This window comes from Macaca mulatta, chromosome 11 (assembly GCF_049350105.2).
Source record: "Macaca mulatta isolate MMU2019108-1 chromosome 11, T2T-MMU8v2.0, whole genome shotgun sequence".
Classification (NCBI taxonomy): domain Eukaryota; kingdom Metazoa; phylum Chordata; class Mammalia; order Primates; family Cercopithecidae; genus Macaca; species Macaca mulatta.
Window position 1 is genome coordinate 62,889,281 of NC_133416.1, and position 24,207 is coordinate 62,913,487.

General features: G+C 48.5%; 2 protein-coding genes across 8 annotated transcripts in view; one reads left to right on the forward strand and one right to left on the reverse strand.

The window, feature by feature from the left end:
* The first annotated feature begins 6,838 nt into the window (after window positions 1-6,838).
* GDF11 (growth differentiation factor 11) lies at window positions 6,839-15,606 on the forward strand. Its single transcript, XM_015151924.3, has 3 exons — window positions 6,839-7,478; window positions 12,339-12,736; window positions 13,252-15,606. The coding sequence occupies exons 1-3, from the start codon at window positions 7,034-7,036 to the stop codon at window positions 13,630-13,632; spliced, it is 1,224 nt and encodes a 407-aa protein (XP_015007410.3). The 5' UTR covers window positions 6,839-7,033; the 3' UTR covers window positions 13,633-15,606.
* A 724-nt stretch (window positions 15,607-16,330) lies between these two features.
* The window catches only part of SARNP (SAP domain containing ribonucleoprotein), a 66,969-nt gene continuing 59,092 nt past the window's right edge, over window positions 16,331-24,207 (reverse strand). For 2 of the 7 annotated variants that reach the window (XR_003720657.2, XR_013401154.1), the window contains 4 exons: window positions 23,875-23,964; window positions 20,781-20,951; window positions 17,178-17,353; window positions 16,331-16,591 (listed from right to left, as the gene is read on the reverse strand). Coding sequence is in view for 4 of the 7 variants with exons in the window: in XM_015151925.3 (XP_015007411.1) it covers window positions 20,910-20,951; window positions 23,875-23,964 (132 nt within the window). In the remaining 3 variants the exon portion in view is untranslated. Of the gene's footprint in view, window positions 16,592-17,177; window positions 17,354-20,665; window positions 20,952-23,874; window positions 23,965-24,207 lie in introns of those variants that run through there. The other 5 variants (XR_001448042.3, XM_015151926.3, XM_015151925.3 and 2 more) reach the window with 5 other exon arrangements.

A 24,207-nucleotide genomic window follows, 5' to 3' on the forward strand; every position in this document is an offset into this window, starting at 1 on the left:
CAGCTGGTGAGTGGGCAGGATGAACAGCTCCAGCCCGTCCAGCTTGGGAGCCTCGTCCAGGCTCATGTCTTGCTTATGCACTCCCTTGGCCAGGATCTTAGCTGATATGTGGTTCTGGCCCAGAACCAGCCGCAGGAGCACAGAGGTATCTACCTGAGAATCACAGAGCCTCACAACTGAAGTTTTTCCTAGGATGGAACAGAGATGAACATAGGAAAAATGACAAAGAGGTGATGCTGGGGCTAGGTGGTTATCTCAGGTTTCTGTTCCTTGGGACTAAAAGGTCAAGAGGCCTAGGCAGGGGCTCAGGAAAAATTCATTCATGTATTCATCCATGTATGGGGAGCCTAAACATGGAGATAAGGAAGACATGTCCCTGCCTTCAGGGTGCTTACAACCTTACAGACACAGACAAAAAATATAGTGTGGCAAGAGGGCTATTACAAAGAGAACCCCTGGATTCTGGAGGCTGCCTAGCACAGCCTGGGCGATGCATTGGGGCAGCAGAGGACCTGAGATACCTGCCAAAGAAGGGCCTATGGCAGACTCACCCAGGCTGTTCTCAAACTGGTTGGGTTCTTCCCCATGGATGTGGTCTTGCCGCCCAGGGAACCAAGGGTGAGGAGTGCTGGCACCCCTTGGTAGAGCCCAGACCAGTTTCTCCTGCCCTCACCAATTTCAAGTTCCCATTCCCAGATCCCAGCCAGACCCTCTGGTTATCCTCACACCCTCACCGTTCACACACACACACACACACACACACCCCCCTCATCTGACAACTTTGACCTTCACTATCCTCTGCTTTCTCCTTCGTTCCCTCTGGAGACAGAATTTCCTCTGAACACTCCTGCAGTTCCCTCCTGCTTCCCAGCAGCTCCCTCACCTGGCAGCCCAGGCCGTGCTTTGTCGCCTCCCGGATCAGCCCATCTGCCAGCGTTTTAAGGTCCTTGGAGAAGCTGACATTTCACTCAGACCCGTTCTTTTCCTGGAGCAGCAGCTGGAATAGTGGTGCCTCCTGCTGGCAGCATTGGTCACTGCCAGAAACAGGGCCTACAATGAGGACCCACCATGGGGCCGGAGAGGGAGCAGTAGGTGAGAACTCAGGGAAGCGGTGGGGACCCTAGGGAGGCCAAGAATGAAGATAAGAAGCAGCTTGCACCCAGTGGAGTTGTAGAGCTGGCCTGCCATGAGAAGGGGAGAGGGGACAGATTGGGGATGAGCAGGAGGGAGGCCAGAGGCAAAGGAAGACATAACCCCAAATGATTCTTAGAGTCCCCCAGTTGTATCCTGCCACAGTGCCCCCCACCCCAAACACCAACTCTTTGGCCCCCTTCTCCCAACTCCCAACTTCTCTTAGAGGGCCTCGGGGCTAAAGAGGTTAACAAGACTGCCAAGTGATCCCAGCAAGATAATTGTAGGGTTTAGAATGTGGTGTGGGAGAGGACAGTAATTACAGTGACATCCTCTCTGGGGCTGCAGGATTTGTGGGCAGAGGACTGGAAGGGGTCCACTCTGCTAACACACCATCCCCAGCCCAGAATAGCCTCCCCACTCCCCTAGAGGCACATGCAGGGAGAGCAGGAGAGCTGGGGAGTAAACCTCAATGAGATGTAGCCCCTCCCCTCCTTAGAAAGCCCTGCAGTGCCGAAGAATGAGTCCACTGACCCTCAAAATAGAAACTTTAGGAGAAAAAAGGAAGAAGAGATAGAATTAGGGATCCTCCCCAGGGAGGAGAGAAAAATAGCTACTCCCCACTGAGCCTAGCTCTGATAGACAAGGCAGTTTGGGTGTGAAGGTGGCCATTGTGGTGAAGGTGCAGGGTGGCAAGAGTCCCTCCTTACAGGGTTCCCTTACAATGGTTCTCCTGTTCTGGCAGCAGCACTTCTGATCATAGTCCAGGCAACTCTGGCCTCAGACCCCGGTGACAGGCTCCAGGGAGCTGCAGCTCTTCCTGAGGATGTAGCAGACCATCTACCCAAGCACCTCTCTCTCTAGCAAGTCCTGAAACCTCATACGCTCCCGCGGAACACAGCCGCCTTCTCTCCTGGCAGTTCATACATTTTAAGCCTAAATGCCTCCCTTAGGCTGTGACCCACATTTGCTATGAACCAGTCAGGACCTTGAAGAAGGCGGGCCTGAAGGTTGCCTGGGTAACTCTGGGAGAGGGGCACCCTTGGCAGGAAGACAGTTGCCAGGGAGACTAGGACAGTGGGCGGGGCCCCAAACCTTACATGTACTAGGATAAGGAAAGATCTAATGTCCAGATCCCTCCAAATTTCTTTTCCGTAAAGCCACCAGTGCCCCATTTTTGGGAGTCTGGGGCAGCTGGAGTTCTGAAACTCCTAAAAGAAACCACCCAGGGGTTAGTTCCTGAAACTCAGGGGATCCCAACAGGACCATACCTGAGGGAACTCAAGGAAAGAGGCAACATCTAGGAGGCACTGGAGAAAGGACAAGGCTTAATGCATTATGATATAGAACTTTTCAAACTAAATGTCTAAAATGAAAATGTACAATGTATGCAAAAATAAAACAAGCCATGGTTTTAGTTCCACCTCCAAGGAGCTGATATTCCAGATTCTACCATCAGATGGCAGTCTTGTCCTCTTATTGGATTAAGTTTAGTCTTGGAAACTGAGAAGGCTATCAGGAGATATAAATCCTTTCTGTCTTAAATGTTCCTGACTCTAATTCCCTGTATTTGGCAGATACCAATAATCCCTCATATATACAAATACACTGTTTTGTTTCCCCTACACAACTCTTATCAAATTCACTTAGCAGGGCTCGTTCATTCTTTATTCAAAACTGTTAAGGAATACTTTGGCGAAAAAGTTCTTGCTCATTCTGGTCTCCCAAGGTCAGGGTTGTACGTTGGAGGAACAGCAATAACTAATGCATTTAGAACAGTTTTTCAGACATTTAATCCTCATAACCTTATGAAATAGGTACAATATTGTTATCCTTGGCCAGGCACAGTGGCTCACGCCTGTAATCCCAGCACTTCGGGAGGCGAGGCGGGTAGATCGCTTGAGGTCAGGAGTTCAAGACCTATCTGGCCAACATGGTGAAACCCCGTCTTTACTAAAAATACAAAAATTAGCCAGGCATGGTGGCATGTGCCTGTAATCCCAGCTATTCGGGCAGCTAAGGATAGGTGAATCTATCCTTAGCTTGAACCTGGGAGGTGGAGGTTGCAGTGAGTCGAGACCTCGCCACTGCACTCCAACCTGGGTGACAAAGCAACATTCCGTCTCTCTCTCTCCCTCTCTCTCTCTTTCTATGTGTGTGTATATATATATACACACACAATTATCCCCATCTTACAGGTGAGGAATCTGAGGTATAAAGAGGCTTAATAACTTGTCCAAGTTCACACAACCAGAAAGGAAGAGAGCTGGGACTTGAGCCTAGCCAGTCTACTTCTAGTCTAGAAGCTAGGTGATTAATCTCCATACCTCACAGAATGGTGCAGATATATCTGGAAGAAGCAGCTACTCTATACCTGAAGTCAGGAAAGGATTCTTGGATGGGATCTATGCTGAGACCTAAAGAAAGAGTAAACTTGGCCAAGAGATTGGTGGGTGGAAGGGAGTGGAAGCAGTCGGGTGAGTTGTTCCAGGAAGAAGAAACAACCTGTGCAAAGATTCAGAAATGATCAAGAGGACAAGGGTGAAACACAACATTCAAGTTTCTAGCCTGGATGATTGTCATTCACTAAAGTGAAAAGCTGCAGGATGGGACACATTTTAGGGAGAAAGAAAGGAGGAGTTCTCTAACCTGTGATGTTTGAAGTGCCTTGAAACACCCAGGCATCTGGCCTAGAGTTCTGGCTGGTCCTGTTTACTTTTTTCCTTCTTTTTCTTTCTTTCTTTCTTTCTTCTTTCTTTCTTTCTTTCTTTCTTTCTTTCTTTCTTTCTTTCCTTCTTTCTTTCTTTCCTTCTTTCTTTCTTTCTTTCTTTTTCATCCTTCCTTCTTTCCTCCTTTCTTTCTTTTTTTTTTTTTTTTTTTGACAGAGTCTCACTCTGTTGCCCAGGCTGGAGTGCAGTAGCATGATCTCAGCTCACCGCAACCTCCACCTTCCAGGTTCAAGCGATTCTCCCACCTCAGCCTCTTAAGTAGCTGGGATTACAGTCACACACCACCATGCCTGACTAATTTTTGTATTTTTAGTAAAGACGGGATTTCACCATGTTGGCCAGCCTGGTCTCAAACTCCTGACCTCACGTGATCCACCTGCCTCAGCCTCCCAAAGTGTTGGGATTACAGGCATGACCCACCGCGCCCAGCCTTCCTAGTGTCTTTTCTAGTTTATTTGTTCTCTGAGGAAAGGAGCTGAGTCTTACTTACTTTTGCATCTCATTTATCTTTGCACCTGCCACTAGATACATGTTTGGTGAGGAAGTGAAGTCTGTACTACCTTCTCTAAGGGAGGAGGAGAAGAAGGTGACACCAACTTTGCTCTCACAGCCTTTCCAATTTTGCTGAAGAAATGACATCAGAGAAACATTTTAGAAAATAGGATATGCTAGAATATGTGCTAAAGGCAATCACTGCTCTGGAAAATCAGAAAGGAAAGGAAGAATCATGAAAGAGAAGAAGCCCATGAAGGCCACTATCAATTGCTTATATGTAATCCTCACAACCAGTTAAGGGTAGGAATTGTGACCCCCATATTATAGATGAAGGAACTTGATGAAACACTGAAATGCCCATGTCTTGGTTGAAAGCAAGGGAGGGAACAAGCTGTCTAAGTTTTTATTCCAGTCTGCTTTGGTTTCAGTTTCTGTTGCCCATGGAAATGGATTGTCTCTTCAAAGCTCCCCAGCTTGCCCAGCTTGGTCCTCCTAACCTCTACCCAACCTCCTCCCCTCATACCCAGATCCCCAGTTTCTTCCCTTATTCTACTACAGTTCCTCAACCCAACTGTATCCTTATATCTGGTACTCCTGATGCCTATGCCAGCCCAACTTTAAGATATCTTATTGGGCTTTAATTCCAGAGAGGAAACCAATGCCCCTCTATTCTGAGAAGCCCAATAATAAAGTTCATCAATTTATTAAATAAACATTGTGGATGCCAGGAAATTAGCAAGACCTGATTCCTTCAAACATTTTCTTTTTTCTTTTTTTTTTTTTTTTTGAGACGGAGTGTCTCTCTGTCGCCCAGGCTGGAGTGCAGTGGCACCATCTGCCATCTCAGGTCACTGCAAGCTCCGCCTCCCCGGTTCACGCCATTCCCCTGCCTCAGCCTCCCCAGCAGTTGGGACTACAGGCGCCCGCCACCACGCCCGTCCAATTTTTTGTATTTTTAGTAAAGACAGTGTTTCACTGTGTTAGCCAGGATGGTCTCGATCCCCTCACCTCGTGATCCACCCGCCTCGGCCTCCCAAAGTGCTGGGATTACAGGCATAAGCCACCGTACCCAGCGTGACCCAAACATTTTCGATTTGACTATTGCTCCAGGGCTTTCAGATCCAGAAATAAGCCTGGAAAACCTGAAGTCAGAAGTTAAGCACCTTCAAAACAGTTTTTCACCTTAGTACTGTTCTACTCTGCTCTCTGGCTGTGTCCAGGGTCACACCTGAAGACTAGGGCTGGTCCCACATCTGTATTTCATCTCGTGCATCTGAGCGCAGACTTCTCTCCCATGCTCACCCTTGCAACCTCCATCCCCTTCTCAGACTTCTCAGACCCTGCAGATCCAAAGATATAGCTAGAAATCCAGAAATCCAGATTTCTCCTCAAGTATAGCAGCCTCCAGCCATCTCCTTCCCACCCCTCCCCCAGTGGCCTCTAGCTCCTGCCTTTTCCAGCCAGCTGACTCCCTTAGCCCTGTTAAGCCCCAATTTCAAGCTCAGTCTTCCCAGCTCTATGTCTTCCCTCTGTTTCAGTTCTTCCCATCACCTCTCCACCTTCTTAGGTTGTCCCTGACCTCTTCCTCTCCTAGTCCCCTTAATCCCTCTGATGAGCCTAGCCTGATGCTTCCTTCCACGGCTTCTTTGAGCATCTTCTTTGGGCTACCTCTGATGGCTAGAGCTCCTCTGGTCTCAAGTTCTCCACCTCTGTCCCCTGGGCTCTCCGTGCTCCCACCGAGGCTGACTCTTGTGGCTCCTTCTCTCAGGAGTTTCTGCCTTTCCTCTCCCCCACCCCCAATCCCCTGCACCTACCTCCTCAGGGGCTCCCTTGGTATCTCCCTGTCTGTGCCCCTCTCTCTCCTCCCCAATCCTGATTTCTCTCCCCACCTCTCTTTCCCAGGGCACTCCTCTGTCCTGTGTTCCTCTGCCCCTGTTCCCATCTCCATGACCCCCGATCTCTTGTGGTCTGGCTCTGTAGACCTCTGTCTCCCCCCGTCTAGTGGTACCCCTCTTCTCCCCATTTTTGTCTCCACTCTAACTCTCCCACTAGTTGTCCCAGTCTTTCTCCTCCTTGGTTCTGTGTCTCCCACAGACACACTATTTCCCTCTCTAGCTAAGTCTCTCACCTCTGCATCTTCCCCCTGACTCTTCTTTTCCTCCTTTGTCTCTCCCTCTCTCCTCCTCCTCCTTTTCCTATCTCTGTCTCGTCCCCCTTTTTCTCTCTGATTCTCCTTGGTCTCTCTGGCTCTGACTTTCCCCTATATCCGCCCCCCCCCCGCCCCCTCATATCTCTGTCTCTTCATCTCTCTCTGGCCCTTGCTCCCTCACTCCCTCCCTCTCTCTATTCCTCGGATCTCTCCGGCTCCCTCTCTCGCCTCGGATGACAGCGCTGCCTCTTTTGTTGGCTCCGCAGCCAATCGCGGCCGCTGACGACACGGGGGCCGGGGCTATAAAGGGCCTGGCCCGGGCTCGGGCCCCCCCAGCCGCCCGCCCCGGCCGCCCGCCCGCCCCGCCCGCGCGCCCGCCGCCCCCGGCCCCCCGGGTCCCCCCTCGGCCGGGCAGCCCCCAATCCCGCGCCGCCCGGACCCCCTCCTCCTCCCTCCCTCCTCCCTCCGCCCCCTCCCCGCGGGACTCCGGCGTCCCCGCCCCCCAGTCCTCCCTCCCCTCCCCTCCAGCATGGTGCTCGCGGCCCCGCTGCTGCTGGGCTTCCTGCTCCTCGCCCTGGAGCTGCGGCCCCGGGGGGAGGCGGCCGAGGGCCCCGCGGCGGCGGCGGCGGCGGCGGCGGCGGCGGCAGCGGCGGGGGTCGGGGGGGAGCGCTCTAGCCGGCCAGCCCCGTCCGTGGCGCCCGAGCCGGACGGCTGCCCCGTGTGCGTGTGGCGGCAGCACAGCCGCGAGCTGCGCCTAGAGAGCATCAAGTCGCAGATCTTGAGCAAACTGCGGCTCAAGGAGGCGCCCAACATCAGCCGCGAGGTGGTGAAGCAGCTGCTGCCCAAGGCGCCGCCGCTGCAGCAGATCCTGGACCTACACGACTTCCAGGGCGACGCGCTGCAGCCCGAGGACTTCCTGGAGGAGGACGAGTACCACGCCACCACCGAGACCGTCATTAGCATGGCCCAGGAGAGTAAGTGGGCTGCGGGGCGCGAGCAGTGGGGTGCTGGCTCTGGCCCCGCGATGGGCGCCTTCTGCTCCAAGCGGGGCGCTCCCTGCTGCCCCGGCCCGGAAGCTTTTCCTGCGAAAACTTGACGAATTAGGGAGCGGGGGCTACTTCATAGAAGTTTTTCGAGCGATGGAGATGGGCTGCAAAGTTGTATGCACGCCCAGTTTCCGGAGGTTGGGGCGGGGGGAAATGGGGCGGGTTTCGAGATACTGCCTTCCACCCCCAGTATGCGAAAAAGACCGTTGTTGGAGTCCGGGGAAGCTGGGGCTGGGCAGCGACTCTGTCCTGAAGAGCCGTGGCTGGGAGGCTGGAGAACAGAATCGGGAGGCTGCAGGACCCCCGCAGCCCCAGCTGGACTGCAGTGCTCCCTGCCTCCCAGTGGCCCTGGCGCTAACTCCCCACTCCGTGCTCCTTTCGCAGCGTGCCCACTCGGCTGCAGAGAACTGTGTGCTCTCTCCCAAGAATAGGGTCCCAGAGCCTGTACACCTCCTGGCAACCCAGCTGGCACCCTTTCCATCCTGAGCCTTGTCTCAGACCGGGTATCCGAAGGGGTGGAAAAGCTGTGCCTTCTTGATACTGACCGAGCTCAGAGAACTCAACTCCATTGCGCTGGGGGCTAAGGACACTCATTGGCTACTCAAACCTTAGTGTTCCATCCCTTATTTGCCCGCCCCTACCGCAGCTGGACTTGAGAGAGAGGAAGACCTAGGAAAAAAGAGAAAGAATAGATGGGGGAGCGGGAACCCAGGCATCCGAGCCCCTGACCAAACGGAAGATGAACATATATAATAGACATGAGCTGCTTTGAAATTTTATGACCTGGAAAATCCAGGCGAATACTACACCCGTCCCCCCACCCCCGCCCTTTCCAGCTCTCCCTAGGGTCAGGTGACTCCTTCTCCTCCTCCCCCACTGAGGTCTCCCCCCTCCCCAACTACAGGGAACCAGGCCTCTCTTATTCCCTAGTGGTTTGGCAAGGTTCCCCCCTTCCCACAGCCCCCTGCAACACACACAGAGTTTGGTTTTATGGCTGTGAACAGAAGACGGGGGAGACTGGTTTATTGGCAGATGGGTCATAAAAAGCTGGGGGCTGAGGGGAGTCCCAGTGGCCCACCCCCATGGGAGAGGCACAGGAACCCAGGTGTGCATCTGGGAGGCTGAGTGCCTCACACTGCCCCTGGTATTTCTGCAGACCTCTCAATTCCACAATACTTGGTCGGGGCTGTTAAGCTCAAAGAACCAGGAAACTAACTGGCTGTGGGGGTGGGAGGCATGGGGATCTGGTCTCGGGTTCCTCAGTTTCCCTTCTATTCTTAAGGCTTCTGCTTATGGAAGCTAGTAGGATCAGTCTCAGATCGACTGAGGGTAGGGGGTGGGGTTTCTAGGAAACAGAGTTATAGAGGAATTCAGATCAAGAGTTTGCTGGAAGATGAAGGTTACAGAGGGAAAAGATACTCTAGTCTATGTGGTGTAGTGTGTGTGAAGATTTCCAGGATGGGTGATGGGGCTGTGGACTTCCCCTTGCCCCTAAATATCCTTAGCATCCCTTAACCAACAGGCCCGAGCCCACCAGAGTTAGCTCTGGCAATGGGAATACACGAAATGAAGGGACCCTGCCTACATGAGTTGGGCTGTGCAGGTGAGGCCTGGGTGGGTGGGGAGGGGACACTAGCTGGTGGGATCCCATCCCAACTTCCACTCTGGTGCCACCCCAGGACTTGTGCAAGTAGGGAACTGGGTCTCCGGCCAGGTATTGTACGTCCCCTTTAAGAGCCTAGCTGAGCTCTTAAGAGAGGGAGGGGGAGTGGAGGGGAGGGGAGGGGAGGGAGAGAGGGGAAAAGGAAAAAGAGACTTTTATAGTCTAATCCCCAGGGACCCGCTTTAATAAGAGACTTGTGCTCTGCTAATCGGGGGAGGTGTTTGTCAGCAGAGATGGCCTCCGTTCCCCTCCCCCTCCCTCCCCTCCCCCAGCCCTCAACCCTGGACCCCAGCCCCCACCTCTCCTAGGCTGCTCTGCCTGCCCTAGTTCCCTCTACCCTCTCAGGCTCTCCCACCGAGCCTTCATCCTGGGAACCCAGCCCCCTGCCCTTCTGGGAGCCAAGCCCAGCCCCTGAGTTTCTCTCCTCCCCACACCAAGAGGCCCCTGCCCTCTCAGCCCAACCTCCTGCCCTTAGGCCTTCCAGCCATGGTTGGGAGTGTGTGTGTTGGGGGGGGTTAGGGTAGGGGGAAGGGGAGGTGGTGTGCAGGGAGGGGGTTGGGCATTTGCTGAAAATAGTGCAGTGACCTCTCTCTCCCACCAGCGCCGCCTACTAAACCTGACCTGCTGCCTGCCACCAGCCCGATCAATTCAACACAGATGTGGCCCCTTTTCCTCCCCATCAGAGCTCGGCATATGTGTGTTGGGGACTCTCTCAAGCCCCGTTTCCCTCTGTGGCTCTACCTGCTTCTCCTTTGTTCCTCCGTCTGTACCCTTTCTATCCTTTCTCTCCTTTACCCCACTAGGTTTAGCTTCCTCCCACCTTTAGCTTTCTAACCATCACCCACTCCTTTCTATCACTGCCCCCGCATCAGGATTCTCAAACTCCCAAACTTATTCTCCCTTTGCCATGATTATCCCCTGCATTTTTCCACTCTAGCCTCTATTTCTCCCCCTATATCTACTCATCTGCCTTCAACTCTTAACTCATCTCCCTCACCATCTCCAGTCTCTCCCCTGGCTCTTCTCTCTGCTCTTTCCTTTTTCCCTATGCCCTACCTCCTTGTAGCACTGACTGTCCCCTGTCCACTGGGGGACAAGTACATGGAACCAAAGACTTAGATGTAGCCCTCATCTTCAAACCCTGGATCAGCTTAGGTAGAGGGAGGGTTATGTTTAGAGCTTAGTAGAGAATGTGAAAATAGTAGTAGCTTCTCAATAAATGTTGGTTTGTTCGTTTTCTATTTTCACATTCTCTAGTTAATGCTTAGCACTTATGTGAAGCAAGAATTATATCACACTGAGAAGTTTAGTAAAGTTATATAGTGGTTAGTAAGGAATCAGGCAGTGATTAAACCCACTTCAATTATAGTCAAAGAACAGAATTTAGATGCCAGGAAGAACTTTCAGGCACTTGCCTGTATAATTTAAGATTGGGAGTTTAGGGAGTTCATTGACTGCGTATTTACTGAGTGCTGTCTGCCACTATGGGAGGCACTAAAGCTACAATGGTGAGCAAAACAGACACAGTATGAATAACATAGTGTCTACTCTCATGGAGGTTAGTACCTAATGGCAAGAAAACAGGCAATTCCTATGCTGAAATTAGGTAGAGTATGCTATTTGGGATGTTGCTTGTCACTCCCCATCTCACTAGTAGCTTCCCTACCCCAGCTACTTCTAATCTCTGAATTCTCACTCCCCAAACCCTACTCCATTGCACCATCACTGAAGCTCCAGCCAGTAAAATAACTGGACTGCCAGGGCCCTGGGACCTCAGAGAATAATCAAGAAAAAAAAAAAAAAAAAAGCTATAGAGACTTTGGGTATCATATCCTGAATATATGAAGTTCATTAAGCATTTTCCTCCTCATCTCACTTAGAAGGTCCTCTTTCTCCCAGGGTGGGAGTGGGGAAAAGCTGACAGGACATCCTAAGTCCGTCCTGATTTTGCAGAACTCAAGACATGGGGAGGATACTTAAAGGCCCAGACTTCCTGACTCTGCTTCTATGGCTCTGGAAGCTCATTCCTGATTCTTCCTATCTAGAGTGAGGATAGACATATACTGTCCAATGGAGACATGTTGTAGGGCACTCCCAACTGACTTAAGAAAGGCAGTGAAGAGGAGCTGGAATGGAAGCAGAGGCAGATATTTATTGAGAATTGTTCATTAGACCCAAGAAGGATCAATTTATGGTCCAGAGCAAGGAGAAATGGGTCAAAATGTAAAGTTGGGATGTTAAAACTTTGTCATGACCTACCAGCACTAGACTGAGAAGCCAAAGGAAGCTCAGGGGAAAAAAAAGGCATTGTAGTTGATCTGGTGTATTTAATATTATTTCTGGTGCTTTAGGCAAATAGGAGGCAACACCATGAAGGTAATTATTCCTTTCCTCAAGAGCTGGAGCAGTCATGGTGATGATGATGAAGCAGCAGCTGAAGAAACTTCTTAGGAGAGAATGGGGAGACAGATGTATAGGAAGTGCTTGGATAGTTCCATTTTGCTAGGTGTTATTCCTAATGGGAGTGAGGCAAGAAGCCTAGATCTGAATTCTGGTTTACATAATGGGGTAAATTTAGCTCATGCTCCCTATCTGGACCCTGGGTTATCCCCTCTCTGAGGCCACCTGTGTTTTTGTTTTTGTTTTTTTTTTTGTTTTTGTTTTTTGTGGCGGAGGGATGTGCCAGGCTCTACCTGCCCAGCAGATAAGTCAGAGCAGATAGGGGGCAAGGTGACGTAAGGGCAGCAGGTGTGATAGGAGGTATGGCTTCTATAAAGAGCTTCAAAGATTCAGAAAATGTTGGAGCCTTACATGCTGGGAAAGGTTGGAGGCCAGTAAGGATGGTGGTGGAGGAATAATTTTGCAGGTTATCTGGTAGACGGGAATCTATATATTAGGGCAAGTGGATTAGGAAATGAATACGTATCAGTAAGGCCTTATAGGGCCATCATCCTATAGAGGAAGTGCTGTTTTAGGTACCAGAGACATGTTATAAGACAGGCACGGGAGAAGGGTAAAGAATTGGAAAAGTCAGGCTGAGAAGTCCAGATTGCCAATGCCACCCAGGACTACTGATACCCTACACAAACACCCTTTGCTGATGCTGTGCCCTTCTCTCTTATCAGCGGACCCAGCAGTACAGACAGATGGCAGCCCTCTCTGCTGCCATTTTCACTTCAGCCCCAAGGTGATGTTCACAAAGGTACTGAAGGCCCAGCTGTGGGTGTACCTACGGCCTGTACCCCGCCCAGCCACAGTCTACCTGCAGATTTTGCGACTAAAACCCCTAACTGGGGAAGGGACCGCAGGGGGAGGGGGCGGAGGCCGGCGTCACATCCGTATCCGCTCACTGAAGATTGAGCTGCACTCACGCTCAGGCCATTGGCAGAGCATCGACTTCAAGCAAGTGCTACACAGCTGGTTCCGCCAGCCACAGAGCAACTGGGGCATCGAGATCAACGCCTTTGATCCCAGTGGCACAGACCTGGCTGTCACCTCCCTGGGGCCGGGAGCTGAGGGGCTGGTGAGCAGGGGGCCTGAGGTGGTGGATATGTGTAACCTGGCCCCGAGGAGATGGGGTTACATTGGAAAAGGTAGACAAGGAATGTGAAGGAGGTTGGGGTCTAGCATTACTTCTCTGGGGTCAGGAGCTCATTCTAGAGGAGCTGAGGAGTAGGGTGGCAACTGTTACTTCTCAAGGATCCAAATCAGACAACAGCTGAAAACTGGATTTGAAGGTAAAGGTGTCAGTTAATGGAAGAGCTGTGAGAACACAAAAACTGGCTGTTGAGGCACTGGGCCAAGGGGCTGACGGGGGTCAGTTTGCCAGAAGAGTAAGAATTAGAGATGGTGAGTTGAAGGAGAGTTAGCTAGCTGGCAAGAAAAGTGGGCAGAAGATAAATTCTGGGGGTGGGAGCAATGGAAAAGCTGAGAAGTCAGCGGTCTCTATTCTGATGCCCCTGGCAGGTGGGAAAGGAACAGGGAAGAGGAACTGTTCAGGGCCGTATCACATTTCTTTCCCCTCTCCCTGACCCTCAGCATCCATTCATGGAGCTTCGAGTCCTAGAGAACACAAAACGTTCCCGGCGGAACCTGGGTCTGGACTGCGACGAGCACTCAAGCGAGTCCCGCTGCTGCCGATATCCCCTCACAGTGGACTTTGAGGCTTTCGGCTGGGACTGGATCATCGCACCTAAGCGCTACAAGGCCAACTACTGCTCCGGCCAGTGCGAGTACATGTTCATGCAAAAATATCCGCATACCCATTTGGTGCAGCAGGCCAATCCAAGAGGCTCTGCTGGGCCCTGTTGTACCCCCACCAAGATGTCCCCAATCAACATGCTCTACTTCAATGACAAGCAGCAGATTATCTACGGCAAGATCCCTGGCATGGTGGTGGATCGCTGTGGCTGCTCTTAAGGTGGGGGATAGAGGATGCCTCCCCCACAGACCCTACCCCAAGACCCCCAGCCCTGCCCCCATTCCCCCAAGCCCTAGAGCTCCCTCCACTCTTCCCATTGAACATCACACCCTGTTCCCCGACCAAGCAGTGTGCAATACAACAGAGGGAGGCAGGTGGGTATTGAGGGGTGAGGGGTTTGGGGGAAAGGGGAAGGAGGGGCATAGTCAGGGTGGGGAGTGTTTGAAGTTTGCAGATGCGAAGGTTTGACAAAAAGACAGAGAGATGTAGAGACAGAGGGATAGAGACAGAGGAACAAAAAGAGCAGCAGTGAGAAGGCAAAGAGAGAGAGGCAGAAGAGACAGACTAGGCAGAGACAAAACACTGAGAAAGAGACTGAAATGGAGTAATAAATGAAAGCCCCACACCAAGCCTCCTTTCTTCCACTGGCAAGGTGAGGGGCTTGGTATAGTTTGGGGAGATCCCCTGACTACTCAGTAGGAGAAGAAATCAAAAATCCGTTCTTTTTCCCTTCTCTCCCTCCACAGTGGCTAGGGGAAGGGAAGTGAGGGCAGGGGCAAAAGGATTTGGGAATTTTTATTTATTTATTTATTGTGACTTTTCATTTTTTTGGTATTTGGCTTTACTGGAATAGGAGGGCCCCTGCCCACTGTGCCCCATTTATCCCTTATTCCCCAAACCCTGCTCTCCCCAACACCTACCCACTTAAGCACTTGTATAAAGCCTCCAGGGTTGGGAATGGGAGTAAAGGGCAAGAGGGTCGACACATGAAGTTTAGTTTCTAACCCATTATCACCCTAACTCAACTTTTTCTGAGCCAAATGGGTTGAATTTAAGCCAGTTGTCATGGAAATAGTAAGAGGTTAGGGTTTAAGAGCTGGGGATAGAGGGGTGGGAAAGAGAACCCTCAACATCCAGGATCTATATGATGAGAGCTACTTTAAACCCTCAGGTCAACCCTCATGATACTGAGTTACTTAGCCAGAGGGTGCAGCCTGCTTAAGCCCAAATTCCCTCAGCCAAGAGAGAGACCAAAGAGCCTCTGGAATGGCCCTGCTCCCAGCCTCTATCTTCAGGTCAATAAGAAAGAGTATAGAGACCCTAGAGTCCCCTGGGTCTGGAAAGCGTTAGGAGAGGTCAAGAAAGGAGCAGTAAGGAGGCTGAAGGTTACAGGGCATTTGAATCCAAATCACTGCTCTGGGCTAGGGAATAAAGCCAGCAGACCAAGGTGGGAGGGATTCTGGAAGGGGGATATTTTAGTCCCCTAACCCCAAAAGCTCAGGGTGGAAGAGGGGAGAACAAGGAAGCAGAGTGTATAATTATTTTCCTTTTATTTTTGGAATCTAACAGTACCTGGCAGCAGGGAGGGGAAAGTACAGTGGGGAAAAGCATCTGACAAGGCCAGTTAGAACAGAGGATGGGAAGGATGGAGACTCCCGGGTTTGGAAGGCTAGGAAGAAGGCAGAGACTGGTTGCCATTTCAAGTTACTAGCTAGGCCCATTAATTCCTCCCACAACCCTGACCCATTCTCCTCTGGACTCGCTGTGCCTCAGTTTCTTCCCCTCAATGGAATGAGAAATGACAGCACCCGCCACAGCCAAGAGATGAATTCTGAGCACTTACCACGGGCACTTTATGGACATAAAATACCTCTCGCTGTGGGACAGATAACCAGGGCACCAGAGTAGTGGTGAAGAGATGTGAGGCTTAAGAGGAGTTACAGGCTTCAGAGTACAAGTTCCCCTCTGCCTCCCAGCTGGACAGTGCCTAGAAGCCAAGTTGAGAATCTCCTGATCCACACCCTATCCTTACTTCACCACCACGCCTCTTGGCTCCAGGCAAGAGCTTAGAGGATGTCAGGAGAGGTGGGGTAAGAACCTTCAGCAAAACTGTCACTCTAAGTAGAGCCAGCAGTTACGGGTCTGATAAAAACAGTACTGAACTTAAAGTAAAGCCCAAGCTGGTGAGCAAACCTGGATGGCTCATTCTTCCCAAGAGCATGACTCTCCCTCTTGGCCAGTTGGTGGAAGGGGCAAAGGTATGTGACCACCCTTGAGAAGGTGATGTTGGTGAGCTTTAACATCTTATTCCTATTCTTATAGTGAGAAAGTGAAACAAGGTGTTTCAGTAGAGGAATGGGCAGGGGCTGTTAGGCTTTTCAGCTTGCCTTCACCCATATAGCAGCTATGCTAACCCCAAGCCTCTCTGGCCCTGTTCTTCATCCTTCCTTCTGCCCCAATCCTGGAGAACAAGACACACCCGGCCATCAACACCACTCACATTTCCTTGGTGGAAGGAAAGGAACAGAGAAGTGAAGAACAGATGATATCTCCCTCCAAGGTCAAATGCCTCTTGATCTTCGCAGAGTAGGGATTGGGCAATAAGCATCAGGTATATCTTCCTTCTACAGATTCTAGAGAGCTGGGCCATTAAATATGGGGGACACTTAGAATACTGCCCCTTTAATACCACCAAATAAAGACCTTTGTGTGTGTGTGTGGTGGTGGGGGCAGGGGTCTTTCTCTTCTGAACATAAATCTGTGAGCTGAACTCTCATTCCCCTGTTCCTCCCCACCCCCAAAGAGGCATGGAGTAAAGGGGCTTGGGGGACAGCTCAGCAACCCAGTGGGAGTTAGCACCCCCTCCCACCTATGATATGTGTGGACCTGGCCAGTGCCCCTCTGAACATATCATTATTAGTGTAATTATCATTTATTTTGTGTATTTGTTACATTGTGTGCATGACAGCCTTTGTTAAGGGTGTCTGAGGAGTATGGAGCTGACAGGGGCACTGGAATGCTGGGAAAGAACTTCTTCAACTGAGATCAAGGCTTCCTGGAGGGAACCACTGCAAAAAGGCCATCAGGCAGTTTTCAAGTTATGTGACAGAGGGCAAAGATGGCCATAGGGTGCTCTGAGTTTTGGGATGGTCACATGACACAATCCAGCACTTGAACCTGAAAAAAAAAATAAAAGCAGTCAAAGAGTTTAGAATTCAGTGCTGAGCTCTTCTCCCTAATCAAGTGCCACATTTACACCTTGGAGAACCAGAGGTGAAGAGGATCTGAGACAGGAAACCTCGTATTCAATGACTAAGAAGATGGGGTCCTGGAGCAAGACAGAAAACACTAAGGGCATGGTGGTATGAGGTTTGGGACATGCAGGCCAAGGAAGGATGGGAAGAGGACAGGAAACTGGGGGCAACTAGAACAACCCCTCTCTGAAAAGCTTGAGCCAAAACAGTCCCAAAGACTACAAAACCCCTCTCCCAGCCTCCACAGAATGGAAGATCTAAAGATTCTCTTGAGATGATCCAGCTAGTGTCCTATTCTCCTGCAGTCCCTGTTCCTAGGTTTCCTCAACGAAGTTTGACAAAAATCTGTAAACCAACATAGCCATCCAACTTGCCTTGTTACACAAGAGTGGCTAAAATAGCATCTCAAATATTCTTTCAGTTCACTGTAAAATTTTTTCCCATGTAACTAGAGCACAATTCCCCGGGCATATGAATTGGGAATGGCAAAAGAATATTGCCTGACTCACATTTTTAAAAAATAAGGAAAGCAGGACCCAGTGGTGTGCTCCTGTAGTTCCAGCTATTCAGGAGGTTGCGGCAGGAGGACCACTTGAGGCCAGAGGGTCAGGGCTGCAGTGTGCTATGATTGGACCTGTAAATAGCCACTGTACTCCAAGCTGAGCAACATAGTAAGACACTGTCTCTAAAAAAAAATTAAAATAAAAATAAGCAAAGCTCCTGTGACATCAACCTGATCCAGAATTGGGGACAGGGCTGCTGAGGGTTCAGTGTACTGCCATGCTTTCCCTGTCTTATCAGTTCTATCAGCACATTGACCCTACCGGAGACCAACTACAAGACTGAGGCTGGAACTGGTTGAGTAGCAGAAGTGTTATGTATTCTATCTTCCCAAGGGAACTATATCCACATCTACCCCTAACTTTGTCCTGAGCTGAAAATGGGTTTTCTCTCCCCGTGTTTCCTATACTGAGAGAACTTGTTTCCTATACTGAGAGAACACCCAAAAGAGACCAACCACTCAAGATGACTTTTTACAAGTCTTTTCTTCTTTATCTTAAAACATCCTCCAACTAAGGGCATGAGAAGCTATCCTATACTCTGACCTTGCCCATATTTTAAATGGCAGGGGCCCCAAGCTAAGAATCAGCAGGCAGTGGCATTTACAGCTTCTGGTCTATAGTGGAGCAGAAGCAGGAAAGTCAATGCTCCAAAGCAACAATGTCCAGCTTTCCTGCCAGTGAGCTGGGGTTGAGGGAGTGAATGGGACTCTTTCTGCCTTTTCTTTTTCTCCAAATACAACTGCTAACTGGGTGTATGCACACACAAACATGTTCAAACTAGGGCACTCACACCTAGCTAGAACCTACTCGGAAAGAAATATGTATTTCCATAGTACCCTGACACCCAGTAAGATTAAGAGCTAATATTTATTAAATGATTACTATGTAAATTATGGTAATCAAATTGTAGTGTGAATACATGATATGAGAATATCACTTCATTCACACAGCAACCTTCACAATGGGGTTCCTTTTGGTACAGTCTGAAAAGAGAATGATTATCGGCCCAAGGTCTCAGAGCTAGTGTGGCAGAACAAGAAATTAAACCTAAGTAGTTGCTAAACAATATTACATTCTAATCTATCCTATTAAAAGTGATCCAGGAGGTAGAAACCTAAATACAAGAACAACATAAGGGAAAGAGATAACAAGAAAGTTGGGGACACCTTGGGCTCAAAGAATCTGGAAAGATGTGAAATCTGTAATTGTCAATCCCTTTGGAGGGAAAAACAAGAAAAGCCTAGATATGGCAAGAGAAGGGAGGTTAAATTTTGGGGGGATTCCAATAATCATATAAGAAAACAGCAAAAAAGTTATCCTCCCTTAAGCTCCTCCCTCACTCCTCATGTCAGACACAGCAAGAAAACTCAGCTCAACACCAAGAAGTCCTGACCTTATTCACACCTTCCTTCCTATAGCCCTCATCCTCACAGAAGCTTCTAGCCTCTATCTTCAGCAGTTCTTAAGAGATGGGGTGAGGGGCTGGGCAGTTTAGAGTGAGAGTGGAAAAAAAGAGAATAATCCTAGAGAACCATAAAAAAGTACAGATTTACAGCTGAGGAAGCTAGTTCTCCCCACAGCTTTTATAGACTCCCTCATTAAGAGCTTCCAGGTATGCAGAGAATGTCACAGCTTCAGGACTTGGAATCAGTTAACCACATCTGGATGCTGGATCAGCTACAGTAGGGAAACTGGGGGATAGGAAGGAAGGGTACTAAGATCTCAGGCAAACAATTACAAGCCTCAATGTCTGTTCCATCTCCAAATGGAATTACTGTTTTAAAACTGAATTGGGAAAAAGGCATCCTGAACTATTCATGCTCAAAGAGTATGTGGGGAATGATTATAACGAGATAGGAAGGGGAGGATTTGATCTGGTTCGGAGGTTAGAGACTTCTGACCAACACAGGAACAGCTGCTGAAATGGGAAGAAAAAGGTTAGTAAGAAAAAAAATATCCTCACCAATTGGAAAACACTGTTCAAAGATCTGGGGGAAGATGAGTGAGGAGAATAATTAGGCTTCAAGAAGAGAATCCTGGCAAGTAAGGCTGAATATCTTTCTGGAAGGTTATAGAGGATAAAGAGACAAAGTGAAGAAAACTTCCAAAAGATCCACTGTTCCACTTCATAGTCAGCATCTGCTCTATTCCCTCATGCATTTTTCTCTTTTTAAAACCACATTGAGGTAGAAACCATTAGTGAATCTATGATCTCTCAAATTACAAATAAGATCTATTCTGTTTTCAGATGCAGACAGAGTAGAGACAGGAAAAGCTAGCCCCAAGATCAGAGCCTGAGGTAAAGAAAAGTGAGGCAGACAGAAAAGAGGGAAAAAGGGAAGGTCATTCCAATTGTAAGGTTTATTTGGATGAGGAGGTGTCAGAAATTTAACCAGCATTCCCTTTTGTTCACTTCTCCAAAGTCTCAGAATGGGGCAAACTTCACAACAAATGGGCAGCAGTTTTTGGATCTGCTCTCCGAGGCACAATTTTCCTAAAGTATCTAAGCTTTAGGTCCCTGCCTTCCTCACCAACCAGAGACTTTAGAGAAATAAAGAGATTCTTGACATTAGAAAGGTGATCAAACCATTACCATTTCATTAAGCACAAAACCAGGCAGGTTTTAGTAGAAATAAGGATAAAGGATTATACCACAGCAACATGGGATCTGATCATAGTACCAAAGTTTTCACGTAAGGTGCCAGGCTCCTAAATCTTATTACCAAAAATAACTCAAACAAAAACCAAGCTTACATAAAGATTAAGAGGAGAAACTCTGCACTAACATATACAAAAAGATTAAGTAGGAGGTTTCAGACCTACATGAACTTGAAGCCTCCAGTTCCACTGCTTATATTCCCAATGACTTAGCTAACAATGTGTAACAGCTCTGACATCCTCTGTCATGCTTTGATTCCGCACACAAAATTTCTTCTATCTCTGAGGGATATCCAGCCCATCTCCCTTCCTGAACTGACTGACCAACACAGTATCATGCCAGGCCACCCTTGAAATGAGGGCCCTTTTCCTCTAATGTGGGACCCTGGACTCTATTTTATCCAAGAAAAAGTCAGCATTATTAGCTCGGAACAGAAGGCTGCTAATCACTGCCCTTGTATTTATGTCCTTTGCAACACCTAAAACCTCCCATGTTCTGTTTTATTTCAGCGGGTCACTACAAGCTGCTGGAGCAAAGACTTGGTGGGTGGGTAACTTAACCTCTTCACAGAGGATAAAAAATGCTTGTGAGTATGAGAGAAGGGAATAAATAGGCTTAAAGGGTAAACTCAATCTTTTTCCTCATCTTCTCTTCTAAGGGATAAAGATGTTACGGCCAATTCTCTCTCTATAATATTTGCCCTTGAAGCTCCTCTTATCTGGTCTAATCTGGCTCCAATAAATCAAAGGAGCACCTAATAAAACACATTGTTCTCTTTTCTATTTTTTTTTTTTTTTTATTAACGAGCAACATAATCAAAAACAAAAACACAACAACCTTAAAGCTGAAACAGCAATAAGTCAAACTGCTGCCGCAGTTCACGGATGTACCTGGGGTACATGCTCCCTCATTGCGAGGCAGGACGTAGGCACGTGACTGTGCATTTAGGCATATATGTGACCAAGAAGAATGAGAGAAATGGAAAACACTGGAGAACAGATAGTATCAAGAACTTTTCATCAGGCAATCCCAAAGCGCTCTGCTCTTTTCCTCTTCTTTGCCTGTAAAGAAGCAGCAAGAAGAAAAAAATTAGACTGAAGACAATAGTTGCCTGGGTTCCTGGCCGCTTTAACCCAAACTCACATGAACTGTCACAAGGCCCGAGAAGGAAGGATGGCCCAGACTTGAGCTTGGCAGCTAGAGATTTCATTCCTGAATCTCTCCAATCTTTCCAGTTAACCAGGAGGAGCTGGGAAAGTTTAGCGGCTAAGGAGGGTGAGGAGTAAAGATTATTGGGGGCGAGGAAGAGAGAGAACAGTGGTAGAAAATGGGAAGATTCCTGAAGGAAGACCACTCAGCCTGAGATCAGCTAGCCTGGAAACAATAGGCTCTTAACAGGCTGGGGAAAGTCTTCCAGTCAATGGGGAGATGGAAGATTTCAGAGGATAAAGGATTAAGAAATGCTATTCACAGAGGTGAAGGAGATGCCCTTCTGAGCAGTCAGGCCCAGACAGTAGCTATTCCTTAGGACTCCAACTCACAAAAAAGGCATATAAATCTTTGATGCAAACAGAACGAACAGGGAGTGAGTGGTATGTGGGTGAGTCCCTATCATAGATCTCTTAAAGGAGGCAGCAACACTGGAGAGGACACAAAATGGTGAGGGAAGACTTCTAGTTCTGGAAGTGACTCACAGAACAGCACCAAGTCCTTCATGGGCACTCCCAACCACTGCCCCTCACAGAATACAAACTCCTCTGGCTTTTTTCTAGTGAAGAGTGCTAACTGATCTGATTCTAAAATTTTCAGGGTTTAATTTACAAGACTAACTCTGATACTTATTCATAAAGAAGCCTTTCATAGGCCGGGCGCAGTGGCTCACGCCTGTAATCCCAGGACTTTGAGAGGCCGAGACAGGCAGATAATGAGGTCAGGAGTTTGGCCAGCCTGACCAACACGGCGAAACCCCGTCTCTACGAAAAACACAAAAATTAGCCAGGTGTGGTGGTACGCGCCTGTAATGCCAGATACTCAGGAGGCTGAGGCAGAAGAATCACTTGAACCCGGGAGGCGGAGGTTGCAGTAAGCTGAGATTGTGCCACCACACTCCAGCCTAGACGACAGAGCAAGACTCCGTCTCAAAAAAAAAAAAAAAAAAAAAAAAACCTTTTCATAAAGCATCATCCTGTTGGTACAGTCCTCAAGATAGTAAGTTTTTGTAAGATATGGCCATTTCTCCCACCATGATTGTAAGCTTCCTGAGGCCTCCCCAGAAGCCAAGCAGATGCCAGCACCATGCTTCCCGGTCTCATGTATTTCTCCTTTATAGCAATGCAAGAACAGCCATATATATATATATATATATATATATATATATATATTTTTTTTTTTTTTTTTTTTTTTTTTTTTGAGACGGTCTTTCTCTGTTGCCTAGGCTGAAGTGCAGTGGTGCAATCTGGGCTCACTGCAACCTCTACCTCATCCTCTGGAGTAGCTGGGACTACAGGCACATGCCACCACACCCAGCTAATTTTAAAAAAACTTTTAGTAGAGATGAGGTCTCACTATGTTGCTCAGGCTGGTTTCCAACTCCTGACCTCAAGTGATCCTCCCACACTGCTCTCCTAAAGTGCTGGGATTCTTTCATTTTGAGAAACTATCTGTAAACAAAGTGACAAGAACAGGAAATCTCATTTGAGTCCATTGTCCTTTTCCAGAAGGGAGTTAGGCACAACCAGTACTTATTAAATATTTTAAAACTATCCCTTTTTACACAGAATCGTTTCATTCTTTAAATATCACTTTGAGGTAGGTATATTATCTCCACTTCCTGGATGATGAAACTGAGGCTCAGGAAGTACTATAACTTATTAATACTAAGTGGCAAAGCCTTTTTCTTTTTCTTTTTTTTTTTTTTTGAGACCAAGTCTCACTCTGTAGCCCAGGCTGGAGTACAGTGGCATGATCTTGGCTCACTGCAACCTCTGCCTCCCGGTTTCAAGAGATTCTCAAGTCTCAGTCTCCAGAGTAGCTGGGATTACAGGCACACGCCACTGCACCCGACTAAGTTTTTGTATTTTTAGTAAAGATGGGGTTTCATCATGTTGGCTAGGCTGATCTTGAACTCCCAACCTCAATCTGCCCGCCTCAGCCTCCCAAAGCGCTAGGATTACAGGCATGAGCCACCGTGCCTGGCTGCCTTTTTCTTTTTTGAGACAGGGTCTCACTCTATTGCCCAGGCTGGAGTACAGTGGCGACATCCAGGTTCACTGCAGCCTTGACCTCCTGGGCTCAACCATCTCAGCCTCCTGAGTAGCTGCGACTACAGGTGTGTGCCACCACGCCTGGCTAATTTTTGTATTCTTAGTAGAGACAGGGTTTCTCCATGTTGCCCAGGCTCATCTCGAACTCCTGGGCTCAAGAGATCTGCCTGCCTCAGCCTCCCAAAATGCTAGGATTACAGGCACGAGCCACCACACCCAGCCCAGAGCCACTTTTAAAATCCAAGCCTACCTGATTCCAAACATTATACTCTTTGCCACTAGTCTAATAGACTCTAACACTGAATTAAGTATATTGATGGAATTCAGTGTTGCCACTTCATCCAGAAAAAAATTTATCAAGAAAAAGGCAAAATATTTGGGCACTTAAGAAGTAGGTGGGTAGCCAGACATAGTGGCTCATGCCTATAATAATCCCAACAATTTGGGAGCTGAGTGCGGAGGATCGCTTGAGTTCAGGAGTTTGAGACCAGCCTGAGCAACAGAATGAGACCCAATCTCTACATACATACATACATAAGAAGTAGGTGGGAAAACAGTGTTTCTCTACTCAGTTTATTCACTCACTTCCTGAGTAACAGAGACCCCATCTCTACTTAAATAAGTAAATAAATAAATAGGTGGGGAAACAATATTTCTCCATTCAGTTTATTCACTCTAATTTCCCTTCAAGGTCTATGAAACATTCCAGGTATATTTTTACCTCTGTATCCTCTGTGGTTCCAGTTCCAGCTGAACTTGTGACAATCCCAAATCGCTCCTTCCTCTTTTTCAGTTTCTCATCATCTTCAGACTGTTCAGGGACAAAGGAAATAATTGAAACAAACTAGCCTCCATTCACCAAGTAAATGGGAATGAAATGATAACTTATTGGTCACAAGGTGCTAACCAACCTTGCACCAAGAACTAAGGATCACATAAAGAGATAAGATACATAAGAAACTGAATAAGCTAGCATATACTATATTGTACCTATAATGACTAAAAACTTAATTTTAGGCAGGGCCTCAATACTCATAGACAAGTAGAGTAAATA

What these genes read in the sequence shown, in the direction of transcription:
- GDF11 (XM_015151924.3), top strand. Translation starts at nt 7,034, where the DNA reads ATGGTGCTCGCGGCCCCGCTGCTGCTGGGCTTCCTGCTCCTCGCCCTG. An exon ending in CATTAGCATGGCCCAGGAGA is followed by an intron (nt 7,479 to 12,338) that starts GTAAGTGGGCTG and finishes CTCTCTTATCAG; the next exon opens with CGGACCCAGCAGTACAGACA. An exon ending in GGCCGGGAGCTGAGGGGCTG is followed by an intron (nt 12,737 to 13,251) that starts GTGAGCAGGGGG and finishes CCTGACCCTCAG; the next exon opens with CATCCATTCATGGAGCTTCG.